At 43.5% G+C, this 20,543-nt stretch overlaps 1 protein-coding gene across 1 annotated transcript in view; it reads left to right on the top strand.

The window, feature by feature from the left end:
• The window catches only part of LOC141133435 (complement C3-like), a 286,038-nt gene that overhangs the window by 39,831 nt on the left and 225,664 nt on the right, over positions 1–20,543 (top strand). Inside the window, exons 5-8 of the mRNA XM_073622822.1 lie at positions 3,736–3,827; positions 12,963–13,042; positions 15,143–15,230; positions 19,761–19,863. Of these exons, the coding sequence (XP_073478923.1) occupies positions 3,736–3,827; positions 12,963–13,042; positions 15,143–15,230; positions 19,761–19,863 (363 nt within the window). The remainder of the gene's footprint in view (positions 1–3,735; positions 3,828–12,962; positions 13,043–15,142; positions 15,231–19,760; positions 19,864–20,543) is intronic.

Here is a 20,543-nt window from a genome sequence, read left to right as displayed (position 1 = left end):
GTCTGTGTATACTGTGTGTACATGTATGTGTATACTGTGTGATTGTATACTGTGTGTGTGTATACTGTGTAGCCCCATAATCTCTGATTGCCTGGGGGCCCCATAATCTCCTATGGCCCGGGGGCCCCATGAGTTATCAGTCCGCCCCTGCTACTACTACTACTTTTATGAGAAAGGGGAGAGAAAAGCAGCACCAATCTGAATTTAGTTTAGGGTTAAAAGCATCACGTTTTAATGGGTAGTATTAGACTCACATTTAGGTAGAGGTAAAGAAGCATGTAGTACATATATCCACGTGGGTCCCTTTTGCAGACTTTTTTTTTTTTAATGTATTTTTGCGTATATATGCCTTTGTGCAATTTCACACAAACTTGTTCTCCTTCTCCACAATATGTAAATGGACATTTGTGCGCATAAGGTATAAATTAGTGACCAAAAAAGCATATTTTTTTAAAAAAAATTTACTGAAGAATACACTATTAGAATTATTTACACACCTGTGTGCATACGCACATTACAATGAATGGGCTGTATTTTAGCTCAGTAAAAAATAAAAAGCTGTACTGAGCTTTCTCAAGCTGCAGTGTGCAAAAGGCAAAATACTACCCATTAAAATGTAATGCTTTTAACCCTACGTTACACTCAGATTGGCGCCGCTTTCTTCTCCCCTCTCTCACTGCATACAGTCTCCTTCTGCTCCAACACGGACACCCAGTCATAACCTATACAATAGGTCTGGCTCCAGTAGCATATGGACTCATTGATTTTAAGGACTTTTGGAAATGTTTAGATCCTCTGTGTATTATCACTAAACGCCATCTTAAGCTGCAAATGTTACTTATTTCTTTTGATAGTCACTCAATGGCGATGAGGAGCATACTTATTTCCTGCGATAGTCACTAGATGACACCGAGGAGCATATGTATTTCCTATGATAGTCACTAGATGGCGCTGAGGAGCATACTTGTTTCCTATGATAGTCACTAGATGGCACTGGGGAGCATACTTATTTTTTATGATAGTCACTAGATGGCGCTGAGGAGCAAACTTATTTCTTGTCATAGTTACTAGATGGCGCAGAGGAGCATACTTTTTTCTTACCATAGTCATAAGATGGCGCTGGGAAGCATACTTATTTCTTATGATAGTCACTAGATGGCGCTGAGGAGCATACTTATTTCTTATGATAGTCACAAGACGACGCTGAGGAGCATACTTATTTCTTATGATAGTCACTAGATGGTGCTGAGGAGCATACGTATTTCTTGTCATAGTCACTAGATGGCGCTGAGGAGCATACTTATTTCTTGTCATAGTCACAAGATGGTGCTGAGGAGCATACTTATTTCTTATGATAGTCACTAGATGGCGCTGAGGAGCATACTTATTTCTTGTCATAGTCACTAGATGGCGCTGGGGAGCATACTTATAATAGTCACTAGAAGGCACTGGACGTCATATGTCCTTCACATCGCACTGTGCATGATTGCCCCTGGGGGCACGCAGCATGGTAATCTGTGGTGACATATTGCAACACCGATCAGGGTAAAAAGCAATGACATGTCCATGTCCAATCACAGCAGATCACATGTAAACAAATGCCGGTTATCAGCGCTGTCACTGTCTGAGGAAAGGAAAACCAATAAGTGTCTTTCCAGTTACAGGAGACATTTATTTACACTGATAATCAGGGCACTGATCATCAGTGTCGCCCATCAGTGCCGCCTTATCAGTGTCGTCTCATCAGTGCCCATCAGCGCAGCATATCAGTGTTCATCAGTGCAGCATATCAGTGCTACATTATCGGTGCCCATCAGTGCAGTCTCATCAGCGTTCATCAGTGAAGAAGAAAAATTACTTATTTGTATAACAAACAAAGAAAAAAAATATTATATATACATATATATATATATATATATATATATATATATATATATATATATATATATGCACAGTATTTCACAAAAGTGAGTACACCCCTCACATTCTTGTAAATATTTTATTATATCTTTTCATGTGACAACACTGAAGAAATGACACTTTGCTACAATGTAAAGTAGTGAGTGTACAGCTTGTATAACAGTGTAAATTTGCTGTCCCCTCAAAATAACTCAACACACAGCCATTAATGTCTAAACCGCTGGCAACAAAAGTGAGTACACCCCTAAGTGAAAATGTCCAAATTGGGCCCAAAGTGTCAATATTTTGTGTGGCCACCATTATTTTCCAGCACTGCCTTAACCCTCTTGGGCATGGAGGTCACCAGAGCTTCACAGGTTGCCACTGGAGTCCTCTTCCACTCCTCCATGACTACATCACGGAGCTGGTGGAGACCTTGCGCTCCTCCACCTTCCATTTGAGGATGCCCCACAGATGCTCAATAGGGTTTAGGTCTGGAGACATGCTTGGCCAGTCCATCACCTTTACCCTCAGCTTCTTTAGCAAGGCAGTGGTCATCTTAGAGGTGTGTTTGGTCGTTATCATGTTGGAATACTGCCCTGCAGACCAGTCTCCGAAGGGAGGGGATCATGCTCGGCTTCAGTATGTCACAGTACATGTTGGCATTCATGGTTCCCTCAATGAACTGTAGCTCCCCAGTGCCAGCAGCACTCATGCAGCCCCAGACCATGACACTCCCACCACCATGCTTGACTGTAGGCAAGACACACTTGTCTTTGTACTCCTCACCTGGTTGCCGCCACACAAGCTTGATCTGAACCAAATAAGTTTATCTTGGTCTCATCAGACCACAGGACATGGTTCTAGTAATCCATGTTCTTAGTCTGCTTGTCTTCAGCAAACTGTTTGCAGGATTTCTTGTGCATCATCTTTAGAAGAAGCTTCCTTCTGGTACAACAGCCATGCACACCAATTTGATGCAGTGTGCTGCGTATGGTCTGATCACTGACAGGCTGATCCCCCACCCCCTAAACCTCTGCAGCAAAGCTGGCAGCACTCATACGTCTATTTCCCAAAGACAACCTCTGAATATGAGCTACGTGCCCCCATTTCTTTGGTCGACCATGGCAAGGCCTGTTCTGAGTGGAACCAGTCCTGTTAAACCACTGTATGGTCTTGGCCACCGTGCTGCAGCTCAGTTTCAGGGTTTTTGTAATCTTCTTATAGCCTAGGCCATCTTTATGTAGAGCAACGCTATTTTTTTTTTCAGATCCTCAGAGAGTTCTTTGCCATGAGGTGCCGTGTTGAACAGAACTTCCAGTGACCATTATTAGAGAGTGAGAGCGATAACACCAAATTGAACACACCTGCTCCCCATTCACTCCTGAGAACTTGTAAAACTAATGAGTCACATGACACTGGGGAGGAAAAATAGCTAATTGGGCCCAATTTGGACATTTTCAATTAGGGGTGTACTCACTTTTGTTGCCAGCAGTTTAGACATTAATGGGTGTGTGTTGAGTTATTTTGAGGGGACAGCAAATTTACACTGTTATACAAGCTGTACACTCACTACTTTACATTGTAGCAAAGTGTCATTTCTTCAGTGTTGTCACATGAAAAGATATAATAAAATATTTACAAAAATGTGAGGGGTGTACTCCCTTTTGTGAGATACTGTGTATATATATATTTTTTTAAATTTTTTTTTACATTTTCAGTCTCTTTTCGTTTGTTTAGCAAAAAATATTAACCCCAGTGATGATCAATGACTCTGGGAGCAAAATTATTCACATAATATACATCCATTATTAATTATTTATTTCTGTGGTTTAGAATCCGGATGGAATTTTGGTGAAAAATGAGCAAATTTTTCCTGATGTAACAGGCATCATTTCTAAGACCTACACATTGACTGATGTGCCAAGGTAAGGAGGACATTCAATGTGACTGATAATTTTGGACAACATCGCATTTAACCATTTCCAGTCCGGGCCTTTTCTGGCCCTTTTTGTTCACATGTAACAATAAGTATTCAAATAATTAGAACCTCCAAACATTATATATATATATTTCTTGTTCATACATCACGGGACACAGAGGCTTGGTAATTACTTAGTGGGTTAGATAGTCGCCATCAGGTGATTGGACACTGGCAAGCCTAATTACAGGGCGAGTTCCTCCCCTATATAACCCCTCCCATATGGAGAGTACCTCAGTTTTTTCACCAGTGTCTAAGGTGGCTGGTCACGCTAGAAGATGTGCTAAGAAGAAAGCTCTGCTTGATGGTCTTTGCGGAGGCCTAGGAGCTATACAACCGGATCCATACCTCGAGCAAATATATACGCCTAAGATTGATGGTACCCGGCCTCGTGGGAGAAGAAACGAGGTTTTGCCTGTAATGTCTCTCTTTGAGGACTGGGCTCTGGGATCCAGTGCTTTGGTGCACAAATTAAAGTTGCGCGAAAAGTTTTTCTATGAGAGTCTTCTACAGGTCCAGGGAAGAGGATCCTGTGAGTAGGAACCTGAAGTTTCCGCCGTGATAGGTGAAGGTTGGATCTGTCTGTTATCAGCAGTCCTGCGGCGGGGATAAGGTAAGTGAAGACAATCCTAAAGTATACACATTATGGTGTATCTTCTTTTTCAGTAGTTGCATGTCTTACCTAGTTTCCGCCACTAGAGGGAGTAAGAACATAATTGGTGTATACTTACATGCCCTCCAGGATACACGCTCAGTGAAGCTGGTCTGAGAAGCCGCTCACCTCCTCCGCTGCAGGCTCTGCCACATAATATAGAAGGGGGGGATCCCATGCTGTCCGTGGGTGCTGCGCAGTTCTCAGGGAATCCCCTTTCTCCCCCCTCACCCCCGGCCGCCGCCATGTCAGTCCTATGCGTGGGCGCGCTTTTACGGTGATGTTCGGCGGGGAAGGAGGGGGGGGCGTAGTTGCAGCGGCGTGCACAGCGTACCAGTGCGCAGGCGCGAAGCGGCTATGTTTAAAGCCCAGTACGCCAGAGCTCCTGTAAGCAGTGGGACACAGAGCTGTGGGCAGTAAGCATCTCAGTGGATTCGGATCTAGGCATACCTAAGACACCCACTCAGAATCAGGTTGTGAAGACTCAGCTAATGTTTATATTGTAAGACCAGGGCACAGCAGTGATTGCATTTGTACTAGTACCTCTGCTTTGCAGCTTAGGACTATGTCTTATCGTAAGGGGGTTTCAGGGGGAGGTAAAAGAGGCACTAAAAGATCACCGCCTACTTCTAGGGGTTCTGGGCATGCCTGCAGGATTCCATCCCCCTCTGAAAGACTGGTGGCAGCCTCACAGGATGAGTCTGTGCCCCTGTCAGGCTTTGCAGCCTCTCCCAATGTTACAGTCCCTGTATATGTCACTGAAGACAATATGAAGGCTGCATTGTATGGTTTGGAAGGAAGGATTACTACTTTTATCACAGCTTCCTTAAAGAATTACAGAAAGAGGGGTAGATCCCCTCCCTCTGCTTTAGGTTCCCTATCGAATAAGCATTCTGATGGTGAAATATCCCTATCTGGGCATGGGGATCGTGAGCAGTCGGACGATTCAGGAGAAGAGGAGAAGCTCTCTCCTGCCTTCCAGGCCCTCAAAGTACAGGAGCAAAACTTTACTGAGTTGGTGCGTACCACATATAGATTGCCCTCTGCTGAGGCTGCCAAATCCTGTTTCCTCCCTGGGAATCAGGAAATCCCCACAGGCTGCATATACCTTCCCAATTCATCCCTTAATGGAGAAGTTATTTTTTGTGTGATGACTGGGGTCACCTAGATAAACTATTTTCTCCTCCTAAGAGGTTTTCTATGCTTTATTGGGTGGAGGAAAAATCCACCAAGAAATGGGAGGTGCCAGCAATAGATGCGGCTATTTCTTGCGTGAATAAAAGCCTGACCTGTCCTGTGGACAATGCTCAGGGGTTCAGGGATCCAACTGATAAGAACCTGGAAAATGTATTTAAAGCCTCCTTTTTTATGGCTGGCGCTGTGGTCCAGCCTGCGGTTGCAGCAGTCAGCATGTGCCAGTTCCTCAAGGAACAAATGAAGCAGGTACTTAACCTTCTCCCCACTGAGGAGGGTGAGGTTTATGCAGACCTTCCTAAAGCCTTATGTTTTGCGAATGATGCCATTATAGATTCTGTTCAGCAAGCATCCTGCCTTTCCCTCCTGCTCGTACACATGCGCAGGGCCCTTTGGCTTAAGCATTGGGCAGCTGAAGCTTCGTGCAAAAGATATCTGACTGCGTTCCCATTTTATGTAGAACGCCTGTTTGGGGATGACCTGGACAAATACATCCAGAAGATTACCGGGGGTAAAACCACGTTGTTACCGGTGAAAAGAAAGAGTAAATGTCCCACATTTAGACGTTCTCTGTCCCCAGCCCTGGAGCCTTGTCCTCCAGGCAGTGGCGATGGCCTCCCCAATCCAATACTAGGGGAAAGGTCCAAAGCCAAGCCCAAGGGCAAAAGAAGTCTTGGGGTTCAAGATCTTTTAAGCAGAACCCCAAAACCTCCCTATGAAGGGGCGCCCCCGCTTGGCCGAGTGGGGGGAAGGCTGCTGCAGTTTGCAGGCACCTGACGGGAACAGATTCAGGACAGATGGGTAACCTCCACGGTGTCTCTGGGCTACAAGGTGGCGTTTTGGGAGTTCCCGCCTTCTCGTTTCCTAAGTTTAAGAGTCTCCAAGGATCCAGAAAAAAGAAGACCCTTGTTTCTGGCTTTAGAACGTCTTCTATCTCTAGGGGTAATTATAGAGGTGACCCCAGAGGAGCAAGGCTCAGGGTTCTAATCAAACCTCTTTATGGTTCCAAAACCAAACGGGACTGTCACACCTATTCTAGATTTAAAAGACCTGAATCAGTTTTTAGACATTCGTTCTTTCCGCATGGAATCTATTCGCTCGGTAGTTTCCACCCTTCAGGGGGGAGAATTCTTGGCATCAATAGACATCAAAGATGCATATTTACATGTGCCAATATTTCCCGCTCACCAAAGATTCCTGAGGTTTGCAGCCCTATCTTTCAGTCTTGCTACAGCACCTCGTGTGTTCACAAAAATTCTAGCCCTGCCCTTGGCAAAACTAAGGGCTCGGGGCATAACAGTGACAGCTTATCTGGACAATTTGCTTCTTGTAGAACTGTCCATAGCACGCTTAGACCGCAGTGTGCTCAGCACAGTAGAGTACTTACAGTACCTAGGCTAGGTCCTCAATCTAGAAAAATCTTTCTTAAAGCCCCTAAAAAGGCTGGAGTATCTGGGCATGGTCATAGACACAGTTCAAAGAAGAGTATTTTTACCCGGGTCAAAGGCCAAATCCATAAAAGATTTGGTCCGGGTAGTCATGGCAAGGAAAAATCCCTCCATTCGGCTATGTATGAGACTATTAGAGAAGATGGTGGCCTCTTTCGAGGCTTTCCCTTACGCTCAGTTTCACTCAAGGCCTTTGCAGAGCAGCATCCTCTCTGCCTGGAGCAAAAGGGTACAGGCCTTGGATCTTCCAATGTGCCTGTCTTCTTGGTTACGCCAGAACCTCAATTGGTGGCTGCTGACCAAGAATCTGCTAAAAGGAAAATCTTTTGTTCCAGTTACTTGGAAAGTGGTACCCACAGATACCAGTCTAATAGGCTGGGGAGCGGTTCTGGAAGAAGCTTCCACCCAAGGAAGATGGTCCAGAGCCGAAAAGGTTCTTGCCCATCAACAATCTGGAGATTCGAGCAATTTGACTAGCCCTCAAGGTCTGGACTTGCAGGTTACAGGGTTACCCTGTCCAGATACAGTCCGACAATGCTACAGCTGTGGCATATGTCAATCACCAAGGGGGCACCAAGAGTCCGGATGCCCAAAAAGAGGTGAATCACATTTTTTCATGGGCAGAGAGACATGTTCCTTGCCTGTCTGCGGTCTTCATCCCAGGGGTAGAAAATTGGCAGGCGGATTTCCTAAGTCGCCAGCAGCTGTGCCCAGGAGAATGGTCTCTACACCCCAACATATTTCAGGCCATATGTCGAAAATGGGGTACCCCGGATGTGGACCTGTTGGCCTCCAGGTTCAACAAGAAACTGGACAACTTTGTGTCAAGAACAAAGGATCCGCTAGCACAAGGGTCAGATGCCTTAAAGATTCCATGGGATCAATGCTCTCTGATCTATGCGTTCCCTCCAGTTTTCGCTTTTCCCACGATTCCTTCAGAGGGTCAAAAGGGAAGGAAAGCCGGTAATTCTGGTGGCTCCGGCTTGGCCCAGGCGACCTTGGTATGCGGAGATCATAAAGATGGCAGAGGGATTAGGGCTTAGGTTCTTCCGCTCTGCCCAGATCTACTCTCACAGGGTTCTTCCACCCTGCCTTACAAAGTCTAAATTTGACAGTTTGGCGGTTGAGACCCACATTTTAAAGGGTCGTGGCCTCTCGGGGCCAGTCCTGTCCACCCTGGTCAATGCTAGGAAGCCGGCTTCCAGGCTCATCTACTGCAGAATCTGGAAGGCATATGTTTCCTGGTGTGAATCCAGAGGGTGGCATCATAGAAAGTATGCCATTAGCAGAATTCTTGCCTTTCTCCAATTAGGCGTAGAAATGAAGCTGGCCTTTAGTACTATCAAGGGCCAGATCTCGGCCTTGTCAGTATTCTTTCAAAGACCGCTTGCCTCTCATTCCCTCGTACGGGCCTTTGTTCAGGGAGCACCATGCTTGAATCCGCCGGTTAAGCCTCCTGTATGCCCATGGGATCTGAATTTGGTTTATCTGTTTTACAGGAACAACCTTTTGAACCATTGCACCAAGCTTCTTTAAATCTTTTAACAAAGAATTTGGTGTTTTTTGGTAGCCATATCCTTGGCTAGAAGGGTATCAAAATTAGCAGCTCTTTCTTGTAAAGAGCCACATGTAATTATTCACAAAGACAGGGTGGTGTTGCGCCCTCATCCAACTTTTTTGCCTAAAGTGGTTTCAGGACTCCATCTGAATCAAGATGTGGTCCTACCGTCCTTTTTTCCAGATCCGCAGTCCGTGGAAGAAGACTTGTTACACTCTTTAGATGTTGTGAGAGCAGTCAGTATCTATCTGCAGGCAACCGCTCAGATACGAAAGACTGATTGTCTCTTTATTCTGCCAGAGGGCCCCAAAAAGGGCCAGGGAGCATCGAAATCCACTATCTCTAGTTGGATTCGACAGGTTTTTGTTCAGGCTTATGGTGTAAAGAAGAAAGTTCCTCCTTTTCAGGTTAAAGCGCACTCTACTAGAGCAGTTAGTGCTTCATGGGCAGTGCATCACCAGGCCTCCATGGCTCAGATCTGCAAGGCTGCAACTTGGTCTTCAGTCCATACATTAACTAGATTCTATCAGGTGGATGTAAGTGGGCATGAGGATGCCGCCTTCGGGCGCAGTGTACTGCAGGCAGCAGTATAGTTCCTCTAGTCCGTTGGCAGTCTATGTTGTTTTCTGATCTGTGTCTCCCTCCCCTCAATTTGGGCATTGCTATAGGACATCCTACTAAGTAATTATCAAGTCTCTGTGTCCCGTGATGTATGAACAAGAAAATAGGATTTTTAAATACAGCTTACCTGTAAAATCCTTTTCTTGGGAATACATCACGGGACACAGAGCTCCCGCCCCTCTTTCAGGATTTACATAGTGACATTGATCCAAGCTGGACCATTGTAAATATGTAAACATTGCCATACAGTAGTACCTTGGATTATGAGCATAATTCGTTCCAGAAGAATGCTTGTAATCCAAAGCACTCATATATCAAAGCGAGTTTCCCCATAGGAAATAATAGAAACTCAGATAATCCGTTCCAGTGACACTGCTAGTGTATGCAGTACCTCATGTAACCAGAGGTGGGGGGGGGGCACCGGAGACATTCAGAAACACTCAGGGAGCACTCGGAGCTGCTTGGGAATGGAGTGTTTCTGAGTGTTTCCGAATGGCTCCGAGTGTCACCAGCGCCCCCCAGCACCTCTGGCCAAATGCGGTACTGCACACCCCAGAGGCTTGAATCCTGCTTGTTTTACGAGACAACGCTCGCAAACCGAGTCAGGATTTAAAAAAAAATAATAGCTCGTATTGCGAAATGCTCGTAAACCGCGTTACTCGCAATCCAAGGTATTACTGTACCTGGAATTCATCTTTAACATCTCATATTATTATATTCTAGACTGTACCAGGTTGTTTTAACCAGTTCCAGTCCGGGCCGAATGCTGACATTCTTCTCCTATGTGTAAAAATCTGCATTTTTTTTGATAGAAAACTATTTCGAACTCCCAAAAATGTTATATATTTTTTAAATCAGAGGTCCTAGAGAATAAGATGGTGGGTGTTGCATATTTTTATATCACACGACATTTGCACAGTGTTTTTTCAAGCGCAAAATTTTTGGAAAAAATACACAAATTTTAATGCACAAAAACACTAAGTAATTCCCAAATGTTTGTTTAAATATAAAAGATGATGTTACACCGAGTAAATAGATACCTAACATGTCATGCTTTAATACTGCATACACCCGTGAAAATGCCAAACTATGGTACCTACAAATCTTCATAGGTGAGCATTAAAAGCAGTGGTGGCTGGTGGGACAGACAGACCTGACACTTCTCCCCCACACCGCACCCACACTGCACCCACACCCCCATCGCCAGCTCAATCACTCAGCTCACAGGTGGTGGCGGCTTCCCCCTCAGTCTCTCCGTGTCCTGGGATGCGTCTCCTCAGCTGCTTCATAATTGGCCAGGAGGAGAATCAGTGTGATAATAGCGAATATTCATTTGCTATTGTCACACAACTAGGCGGGTTCAGGGCGCAGTGCTCTGCGCCCAGAGCCCACGTTTTTTTTAAAGCCTTTTAGAGTCTCTGGCTCTAATCATGTGCTTAAACCCCCCCCCCCCACCCCCATTGAAATACATGGTCCAGCGCCCTGTATGTAGATGAAGGAGCCAGGCGCATAGATGGGGGGCCACCACTGATTAAGAACCTTTACAGGTTACCAGTTCAGAGTTATGCAGGAGAACTGATGCTAGAATTAAGTTATTTAAATTCATCGCTCAGCGAAACTATAAAAAGTCCCAGCAAAGCAAAGAAAAAAAAAAAATATATATATATAAATAAGTGAAAAAACAATTATATATACAGTGCTAATTATGTGCTCAATACTATATGCAAAAAATACCCTTAGATGAAACATTAAACCAATATAAAAGGCCAAAAACAATGTGTAAAAGGGCCTTATACAAGAAAAAGTGCCATGATGACCATTTTTTTGTACATCCACTGTTGTACTTTGCACTTTAATCCTTCATTCACTGTGTGCAACCTCCACCTTAACAAAGCCACTAAGGCACTTTTTCTTGTATAAGACACTTTATCTGGTACTTTTATTACATTTTTGTTGGACTTTTTATATTGGTTTGATGTGTCATATATAATCATGTGGATTTATGTATAAACTATGGGCATTTCTGTACATTGTATTGAGCACAAAATTAGCACTGTATATATAATTGTTTATTTATATACATATATATATATATATATATATATATATATATATATATTTTTTTTTTCCTTTTTTTCACTTTGCTGAGATTTTAATAGTTAGGCTGAGCACTGTATTTATATAACTTATATCATATTCTGATCCAGTATAGCAGCTGTATACAAAGGACGGGGTTATGAGTGTATACTGATGCTAGAATTATTGGTCCTGCTCTGATGTTCGTGGAAGTACCTCACTTGTGTGGTGCGATCACCGTTTGCGCGTGGAGCCGAAGTTCACATTTGCGTGTGAGCATGGGGAAATGGGGGCACTTTAATTATTTATTTATTTTACACTGCCCATTTATTTTTGTTTTATTACTAACAGAAGGGATAAACAACATCTCTTGTGATGGCATGGGCCATGACAGGTCCTTTTTATGGAGAGATTTGGGGTCTATTAGACCCCAGCTGTCTCCTCTGCCCTTCAAAGCATCTGACCAAACCAAGAGGTTTATTATACCCCAGATCTCTTCTCTGCCCTTCAAAGCATCTGATCAAAATGAGAGGTCTATTAGACCCCAGAGTTCTCCTCTGCTCCTCTGCCCTTCAAAGCATCCGACCAAACCAAGAGGTCTATTAGACCCCAGATCTCTCCTCTGCCCTTCAAAGCATCTGATCAAAATGAGAGGTCTATTAGACCCCAGATCTCTCCTCTGCCCTTCAAAACATCTGATCAAACCGAGAGGTCTATTAGACCCCAGATCCCTCCTCTGCCCTTCAAAGCATCTGATCAAACTGAGAGGTCTATTAGACCCCAGATCTCTCCTCTGCCCTTCAAAGCATCTGATCAAACTGAGAGGTCTATTAGACCCCAGATTTCTCCTTTGCTCTTCAAAGCATCTGATTTAACCAAGATGTGCTCAATTATACTATTCTTGTTCTTTTCTTGCTTATGTTTTACATCATTCATACATAACTGCAGGGGCGGCCCGTCTTTTAAGGGCCCACGGGTACTGCCTCCCCTATCCATGCCGCCGCCCACCTCTACCCATGCACCCGGCCTCTTGCAGGACACCAGGCGCATGAATTACAGTGGCGGGGGCATTGTTTTGAAGCACTGATTAGAGCCAAAGGCTCTACTAGGCTTCAAAATAGGGTGGACTCCGGGCACAGAGAATGCGCTCAAAGCCCACCCAGGTGAGTTGGAATAGCGAATGAATATTTGCTATTCTAACACTGGTCCTCCTCCCAGGCAATCAGGAAGTGGGTCTGAGACCTGTCACCTGATTGGCTGAAAGGACAGGCAATCCTATTGGATGCCTAGGAGGAGCCGCATGCTAGAAGCCGCCGATGGAGGAGAGGACACAGAGCCACTGTGCGCTACCCGCCCCCCCGCTACCCACCTAGATAGGGTTAGTGTCGGACCGACCAGCAAACAGCAGGGGGGTTGGGGGTAAAGTGCCCCCCCCCCAAAAAAAAACCCCGCCAGCCGCCACTGGTACCCTGTTAAACAAAAATGGTAAAATTGGTCAAATCGGACAATGATCTAATTTTTCTTTCATATTAGTCTTGGCATCTGGACCATCTCCACCAGGTATGACGGCACATTTCAAGAATACACCACCAACTTTGAAGTGAAAGAGTACGGTAAGGAAATCTATTCAGACTGCTCCAAAGCTGCATCTGTCCCTCCGCTCCTCTAACACTGAGAACCAAGCGAACGAACACCACCGATCGCTCAGTTCTCACAGCTCTGTGAGCAGAGAACTGGTGACTGTCAGTCAGCAGCTCTCTGCTCTGCCTCCCCACGCTCACTGGAGTGCTGGGCTGTGGAGGGGGTGGAAGCGGCCAGCGGCTCCAACAGCTGCTTCCTCGAGCACAGCTCCTGTGGAATGACAGCGCAGGAGTTCCGTCAGATTAGGCAACCTGTCAGATCTTGTAACGGAAGTGACGTTTCAGTTACGGCCATCTTGGTACACCCCAACACTCAGCGGCATTAAGCCTACAGTTAGAAGGTAGCAGCGGGCCTGGTGCGGTCATGGAAGGGGTCCGGGAAGGATGGCAGGAGCTCCACGAACATCCATCCGCTGAGCCTCCCTCCTGAGGAAAGACCAGGAAGTGACGTGTATGATGTCACTTCCTGGACCGGTGTTCCGTCTGAATCAGTGACACGTCAGATTTGGTAACGGAAGTGACGTTCCGCCATGGCCATCTTGGTACACCCCCGCACTTGTCCGCAGTAAGCCTACAGTCAGAAGTCGTCAAGCGGACATCTTTTTACACCCACTGAAGTCTTGCATTTCACACTTATTTTTACCAGTAAATTGAGCTTATATACTGAAATACAGTATTTTTAAAAAAGATGTCCGCTTGCCGACTTCTGACTGTAGGCTTACTGCGGACGAGTGCTGGGTGTACCAAGATGGCCGCGGCGAAACGTCACTTCCGTTACCAAATTTGACGTGTCACTGATTCAGACGGAACACCGGTCCAGGAAGTGACATCATACACGTCACTTCCTCGTCTTTCCTCAGGAGGGAGGCTCAGCGGATGGATGTTCGTGGAGCTCCTGCCATCCTTCCCGGGCCCCTCCCATGACCGCAACAGGCCCGCATGTGGGATTGTGGAAGATTGAGCCCAGTAAACATGGCAGGGATGGGGGGGGTCACGTGGAGGGGGGGTACAGCACATTGTGTTAGTGATCAGTGGCCGAACAGTCACTTGTATCACTTCCACATTGAAAGCCGATAGTCGGTTTTACAGTACACTATAGCAGCTGGGAGTGTGTTAAAAAATACACTGCTGCAGCACCGTTAAAAATCAGAATTTTGATTTTACCGCCCGCCCCCCCCATCCCAGCCCCCTAATACAAGTCTTCCCCCCGATGGATGATGAGGTGATGGGGATTTCCTGGGTCAATTCCGGCTCTGTCCACAATGCCACCCCCTCTCTCCAATGGCTGCACACAGCCTGGCAACGGCTTCACAATGCCCAGGGAGGAGGGCGGGCAGAAAGCTGACACTGCCATCACTCAGATCCCAGGGACGGAGGAGGAGAGGAAATGAAGATGGCTGCTACAGGACAAATAAATGGCTGCAAATCTCCCCCCTCCTCTTCAGTGTGTGTCAGTGTATGATCACGGCTGTAGAGCGCAGAGGAGACAAACACAGGCCAGTCTACGACATCCCTGCTCTGCACTACACTCTGCCACCACAGGTGGGCACAGGAGCCACACTCCTCACTAGGTACCACAGACACTACACAGAGGATAGCCTGAAACCAGCGACTGTGGCTGCACCCTAGGTGGGCAGTGCGCCATAGACAACTGCCTTGTTTGTCTAGTGGTAGCACCACCCACCCTGCAGAGGATGTTTTTCCAGTCATTTGAAGTAAAAGTATTAACACAGACTGAGGAAACATGGTAGAAACAAGGAAGGTTTAGCTAAGAGTGAACTAACTAATTCTAAACTGGAGGGGAGGACGGAGGTAGATATCAAATCACATACGTAAACAAGTTGTAGTGGCTTTAAACCACCACTAAATGTCAACACAATAAAAACATAATACAGTTCAATACAATACAGAGAAAATGTCTATTGTACAAGAGCCTGTTCACACCATTTGCGATGCAGGTAAAAAGCACGTGCTGTGGTGTGAACTGGCCCTAAGTGGGACAGAACAGTTACATTCAATTGCCTATTTTTAAAATATACCTATTTAAAATGATCTTACCTTTCCTATTTCCAGTGTTGCCATCTTTTGAAGTCAAGATAATACCAGATCGGAGTTTTATGTATGATAGCGATAAAGAATTTCCTGTGGCAATTGAAGCTGTGTGAGTACCTGTCTACACAAGTCGGTGATATCTGTACAGTAGGTGTAGGTCTATTCTAGATCCCAACAGACACCAACTCCATTGCATAGCTCACAACTGTCCCTGATTTCGAGGGACTGTCCCTGATTTGGAGTAATGTCCCTCTGTCCCTTTTTCCCCCTTATTTGTCCCTGATTTTGGTCTGTTCTACATAGTTGTATATAAAATGCACTTTTTATCTTTCAAAACGTGTTTCCCAGAGCTAAACTTTTCATCCAAATTCTAAATTGCTGCATTTGTCAATTTTAAAAGCCAATATAAAGGAATAATAGTGGTAAAAAAAAGTCCCTTGTGGATTTAATAATCCTTTTTTTTGTTGTTAATTCTCCTTTAAGGGGGTGTGGCAGGGGGCGTGTCCTATGCCTACATACGTTTGCAAGTAGATGTTCTTCATTTCCATCTCAAAATGTTGGGAAGTGTGCTATTGTACCAAGCTGAACTCCATGTTTTTTTGGAATAGTAGACCCATTCCCCTGCTCCTCTACACTGCTGGTCCGGGCTCTGCAGCATCTTCTTCCCCATGCTCCAGCAGTCTTGGGTCCCTCCAAAGCATGAGGGAGCGCTGCGTACCGGGGGAGCAGAGGATTGGGTATGTAAAGGTGACAGTTCAAAAAAAATCTAGTTCAAAAGAATCTTTCCTCTACATTGATTATTGGTATCAGTCCAGGTAGTGAGTGTGTTCTAGTAAGTAGGAGGGGTGAGTAAAATTGAGAAATATTTGTTTTTAGTTAAAATCAGGAAATGTTTTATAAAATTTCACCATTTTGACAGAAGTAATGGGAGTCAATGTGTAAGGTAAAAATGAAGGTGGCTTTTAAGGATACAAAAAGCTTAAAATGGCTTATGAGGGTTACAGACTCCTTTCACTATCATGGATCTTTCCTTGTGCCAAGAAAACAGGCCCTCAATAGCCTCATCTTTTACAGAAGAACAGTGGGAAAAAAAAGAGACAATATACACATAACCATAAAAAGCAAAAAAAGAAAAAAGAAAAAAAGCAAACAAAACACAAATTCAAAGAAATTAAACCAAACTACTCTAAACCCTCTCAGTGCTCCAAAAAAAGTGGCATCGCCGCTTACGCATTTTACACTAAAGCCTCGTACACACAATCGGACTTTCCGACAGGAAATGTTGGCTGTCAGACTGTTGGTGGAAAATCCGACCGTGTGTATGCTCCATCGGACAATTGTTGTCGGACTTTCCGCCAACAAATGTTGGCTAGCATGTCTTTTCCGCCAACAAATGTGTGTTGTTGGATATCCCGAGTGTGTGTACACATGTCCGTCGGACAAAAGTCCAAAGTACAAACACACATGCTCGGAAGCAAGGACGAGCTGGAAGCGGTCGGTCTTGTAAATTAGCGTTCGTAATGGAGAATTAGCAATCGCGACGCGGCAAATTATGAAATCTCGAAATGCAGCGCACAATTCTCTTCTTCTTTAATGGGATAATAAAGAAGCTGCTTTGCTGGTGATACTGATGGAGTTATTGCAAACGAATTTTCAAAGGCTTTTTTTTTCTAGTGATATCAAGAATAATATTATTATGCTTTTTTTTTTTTTTTTTAATTTTATTTGTGCAAGTTACCACAACACCATTATCCCGTAGTTTTTAAGAACAAAGATACAACTATGTTGGTGTCCCTTGTCAATTTTACATTGTATTTTTTAAAATGTAACTGCCTACTCCCAAACTGTCATTTGAAGTAAAACACATAGCCACGTATTATTCTCCACAATTTTTTTATTGTGCATTAAACAAAATAAAAAAAATAAAATTAGACATGCTATCTGCCAATAGAACTCAACCAAAAAGTACATTCTATGCATCCAAAAATATAGAAAATATACCAAATCAAATCATTAATCAACCAAAAAAATAATGTCAAAGCAATAACTCCAAGGCCAATAATAAATAACACGTTATCTCCTCCAATTCCGCAACATGTCTGGTTGATGAACGGCCGTTCAGAAACGAACTGAAAAATGCGAAAAGAAAAGCGCGAATCAACACTCACCAAACTTCTACTAACACGAAATTAGCAGAAGGAGCCCACAGGGTGGCGCTAAAGAGCTGAAAAACCACGTAGTACGTCACTACGTTCGTAATTGTTGTCCAACATTTGTGTGACCGTGTGTATGCAAGACAAGTTTGAGCCAACACCCTTCAGACAAAATTCCATGGTTTTGTTGGCGGAAAGTCCGATCGTGTATACGAGGCATTAGAGTTTAATCATATTACTGAGCCTCAACAAAGGATGAAATGCTTCAGGGGAGAAGCAACGCCTGGCATAAACCAAGAAAAGAAAATCAGCATTGTGTGGCAAGTTGGCATGGCACCCTAGAAACAGCCTCTAATCAACAAAGAAATTAAAAATTTTTATTTATTTTTTTAAAACAAATTGTACCTCAACAGCTCAGGTAGTAAAATTGAGAGTTTTTTGCGGCATCGAAAATTTTGCAGTTGGTGAAATCATATAATAGATAAAAAGTGGCCCACCAATCCTCTATTAATCCTGAGTCTTTTCATTTAAAAAAACAAACAAAAAAAACACGGATTTATCTAGAATTAAATTTAAAATAACAATTTAAAATAAACCATAAAATGCACAAGGAAAAATAACAAACACAAAGAAATTTAACTAAACTACATTAAATCCTCTCAGTTCCTTCAAAATATATATGCTCTTTTCATTATCCAGGACCTTCTCTTGTGCAAAAAAACAATAAGGCAAACAATTGCCTTATTATTTTAATTTTTTTTTACAAAAAGAAAAACAGTGGGGAAAAAAAAGGAAAATAAAAAATTGTAAAGTTACAATATACCAATAATCATCAAATGCAAAAAACAAAACAAAAACACAAATACAAATAAATGAAATTCTCCCAGTATCCATATGTATATATATATATATATATATATATATATATATAATGAAGATATGTGTAATGAAATGGAATGACACAGGGAAAAAATACTGAACACATGAAGAAAGGGAGGTTGAAAAAGGTATTGAAAGCCAAGACACCAGCTGAAATCTATCAGTGACTAGAAAGCAATCCTGCCCCTTGTCAGTCCAAATTAATATCAGCTGGTTCAGTCTCAACTGATGGCCTATAAAAAAGTGTCTCATTACCAAGGTGTCACACAAGAAACATCTCATGATGGGTAAAAGCAAAGATCTCTCTCAAGACCTTTGCAACTTTATTGTTGCAAAACATACTGATGGCATTCATTACAGAAGGATTTCTAAATTTCTGAATGTTCCAGTGAGCACTGTTGGGGCCATAATCCAGGAGTGGAAAGAACCTCATTTCATCATAAACTGGCCACGACTAGGTGCTTCTCGCAAGATTTCTGACAAAGGACTGAAAAGAAGAGTTGTCCAAGTTGCAAGGCCACTTGTGGAGCGCTTCAGAAAGACCAGGAATAAGCAGGTACAATTGTTTCAAATAAAACAATAAGTAATGCACTCAATTGCCATGATCTGTATGTACGCTCGCCACGCAAGACTCCATTGCTGAAGAAAAAGCATGTTTAAAGTTTGCTGCATAACAGTGAAATACTGGGAGAATATAGTCTGGTCAGATGAGACCAAAATGAACTCTTTGGATACCATAATACACACTATGTTTGGAGGTCAAATGGCACATCACCCCAAAAACATCCCCCATACCAACATTGAAGTTTGGAGGTGGGAACGTCATGGTGTGGGGCTGTTTTTCAACATACGGTACTGGTAAACTATATATCATGGAAGGAAGGGTGAATGGAAAAATGTACCAAGACATTCTTGATAAAAATTTGCTACCATCTGCCAGGATGATGAAGATGAAATGAGGGTGGACATTTCAGCAAGATAATGATCCCAAACACAAAGCCAAGGAAACTCTCAATTGGTTTCAAAGAAAGAAAATAAAGCTGCTAGAATGGCCCAGCCAATCACCTGACTTAAATCCAATAGAAAATCTATGGAAAGAACTAAAGATCAGAGTTGATAGAAGAGGCCCACAGAACCTACAAGAGTTGAAGACTGTTTGTGTGGAAGAATGGGACAAAATCACACCTGAGCAATGTATGCGACTAGTTTCTCCATACAGGAGGCATCTGGAAGCTGTCATTACCAACAAAAGATTTTGTACCAAGTATTAAAAAATTTCAGTTAGCACATTCAATACTTTTTCCCTGTGTCATTTCATTACACATTCTGAAGTTCTTTGTTTTGGTTTCTTTGTATGTATGGATTGCATGGGTTGTTACCAACATGTGGTGAAAATTTCATGTCAATAGCACCTTTAGAAATATGTTTAGCTAAAAAAAATGGTGACGTGTTCAATACTTATTTTACCCGCTGTATATACAGTTAACCTTCAACCTTTTCTTGTGCCAAAAAATAGACCCTCAAATGCTTCAATATTTAAAATTTTATTTACAGAAAGAAAAAGAATTATTTTTTAACATTAACACAAATCTTTTTTTTATATTCAGCTATACATATGGAAAAACAGTTTCTGGCAATGCCTTTGTCTTATTTTCACTGAAGAAAGGCAATGAAAGGAAAACTGCAGCAGATTCCCTGAGGAGGATTGCGGTAATGACATAAAAACAAACTGTACATTTTTATCTTTTGTACATCTTATAGCTTATGGATGATTCTGTTTTTAGTTTCAGTAAGGCAGGTGATTTTAACTTTTGAAAGTCTTCAATTTCACTATACAGAGCAGTGGAGATGGCATCTTGATAGTTTAGCCCTCATAGGTCCAAGATTGGTTGTCACCTCCTCAACAAAAAAAAATAAATCACCTTTACTTCCCATTTTTGATATCTTCATCCTTGAAATTTGCCCAGTCTGCTTTTTATGTGAAAGAACAGGCCCAAAGCAGAAGGGAACCTAGGTGCAAGGCCCACGTGACTGGGGGTGCTGGGCAGTCTGCTTAGGGGGGTAGGGACATTTATTTTACAAAGGGGGGCTTCCATTGGTGCAAAGGAGGGGTTGGGGTGCAGCCTGTTGGCTGGGTTGGTCTCGGGGGTGGAGGCAATAGTTCTCAGTAGGGGGTCAGCAGAAGAGAAGAGACCAGCATAGGAAGCATTTCTTTCCCATCCTCCCTCCCTTTTTGTTTAGGCTGTATGGATGGTTTTGCTGTGTTCCGTCTGTGTGTATGTCAGCATGGGCAGCTTTAGGTATTTAAGGGGTGCAAAGTGTGTGTGGGGGGGTACATCAGGTTTTTCGGGTTGTCCTAGCGGTTGGCAGGGGTCTCGGGTTCTTGAAGG

The sequence above is a fragment of the Aquarana catesbeiana genome, linkage group LG03, assembly GCF_042186555.1.
Source record: "Aquarana catesbeiana isolate 2022-GZ linkage group LG03, ASM4218655v1, whole genome shotgun sequence".
In the NCBI taxonomy this organism is placed as follows: Eukaryota; Metazoa; Chordata; class Amphibia; order Anura; family Ranidae; genus Aquarana; species Aquarana catesbeiana.
The sequence above is the reverse complement of the archived record's forward strand: the minus strand, read 5'-3'. Positions and strand labels throughout refer to the sequence as shown.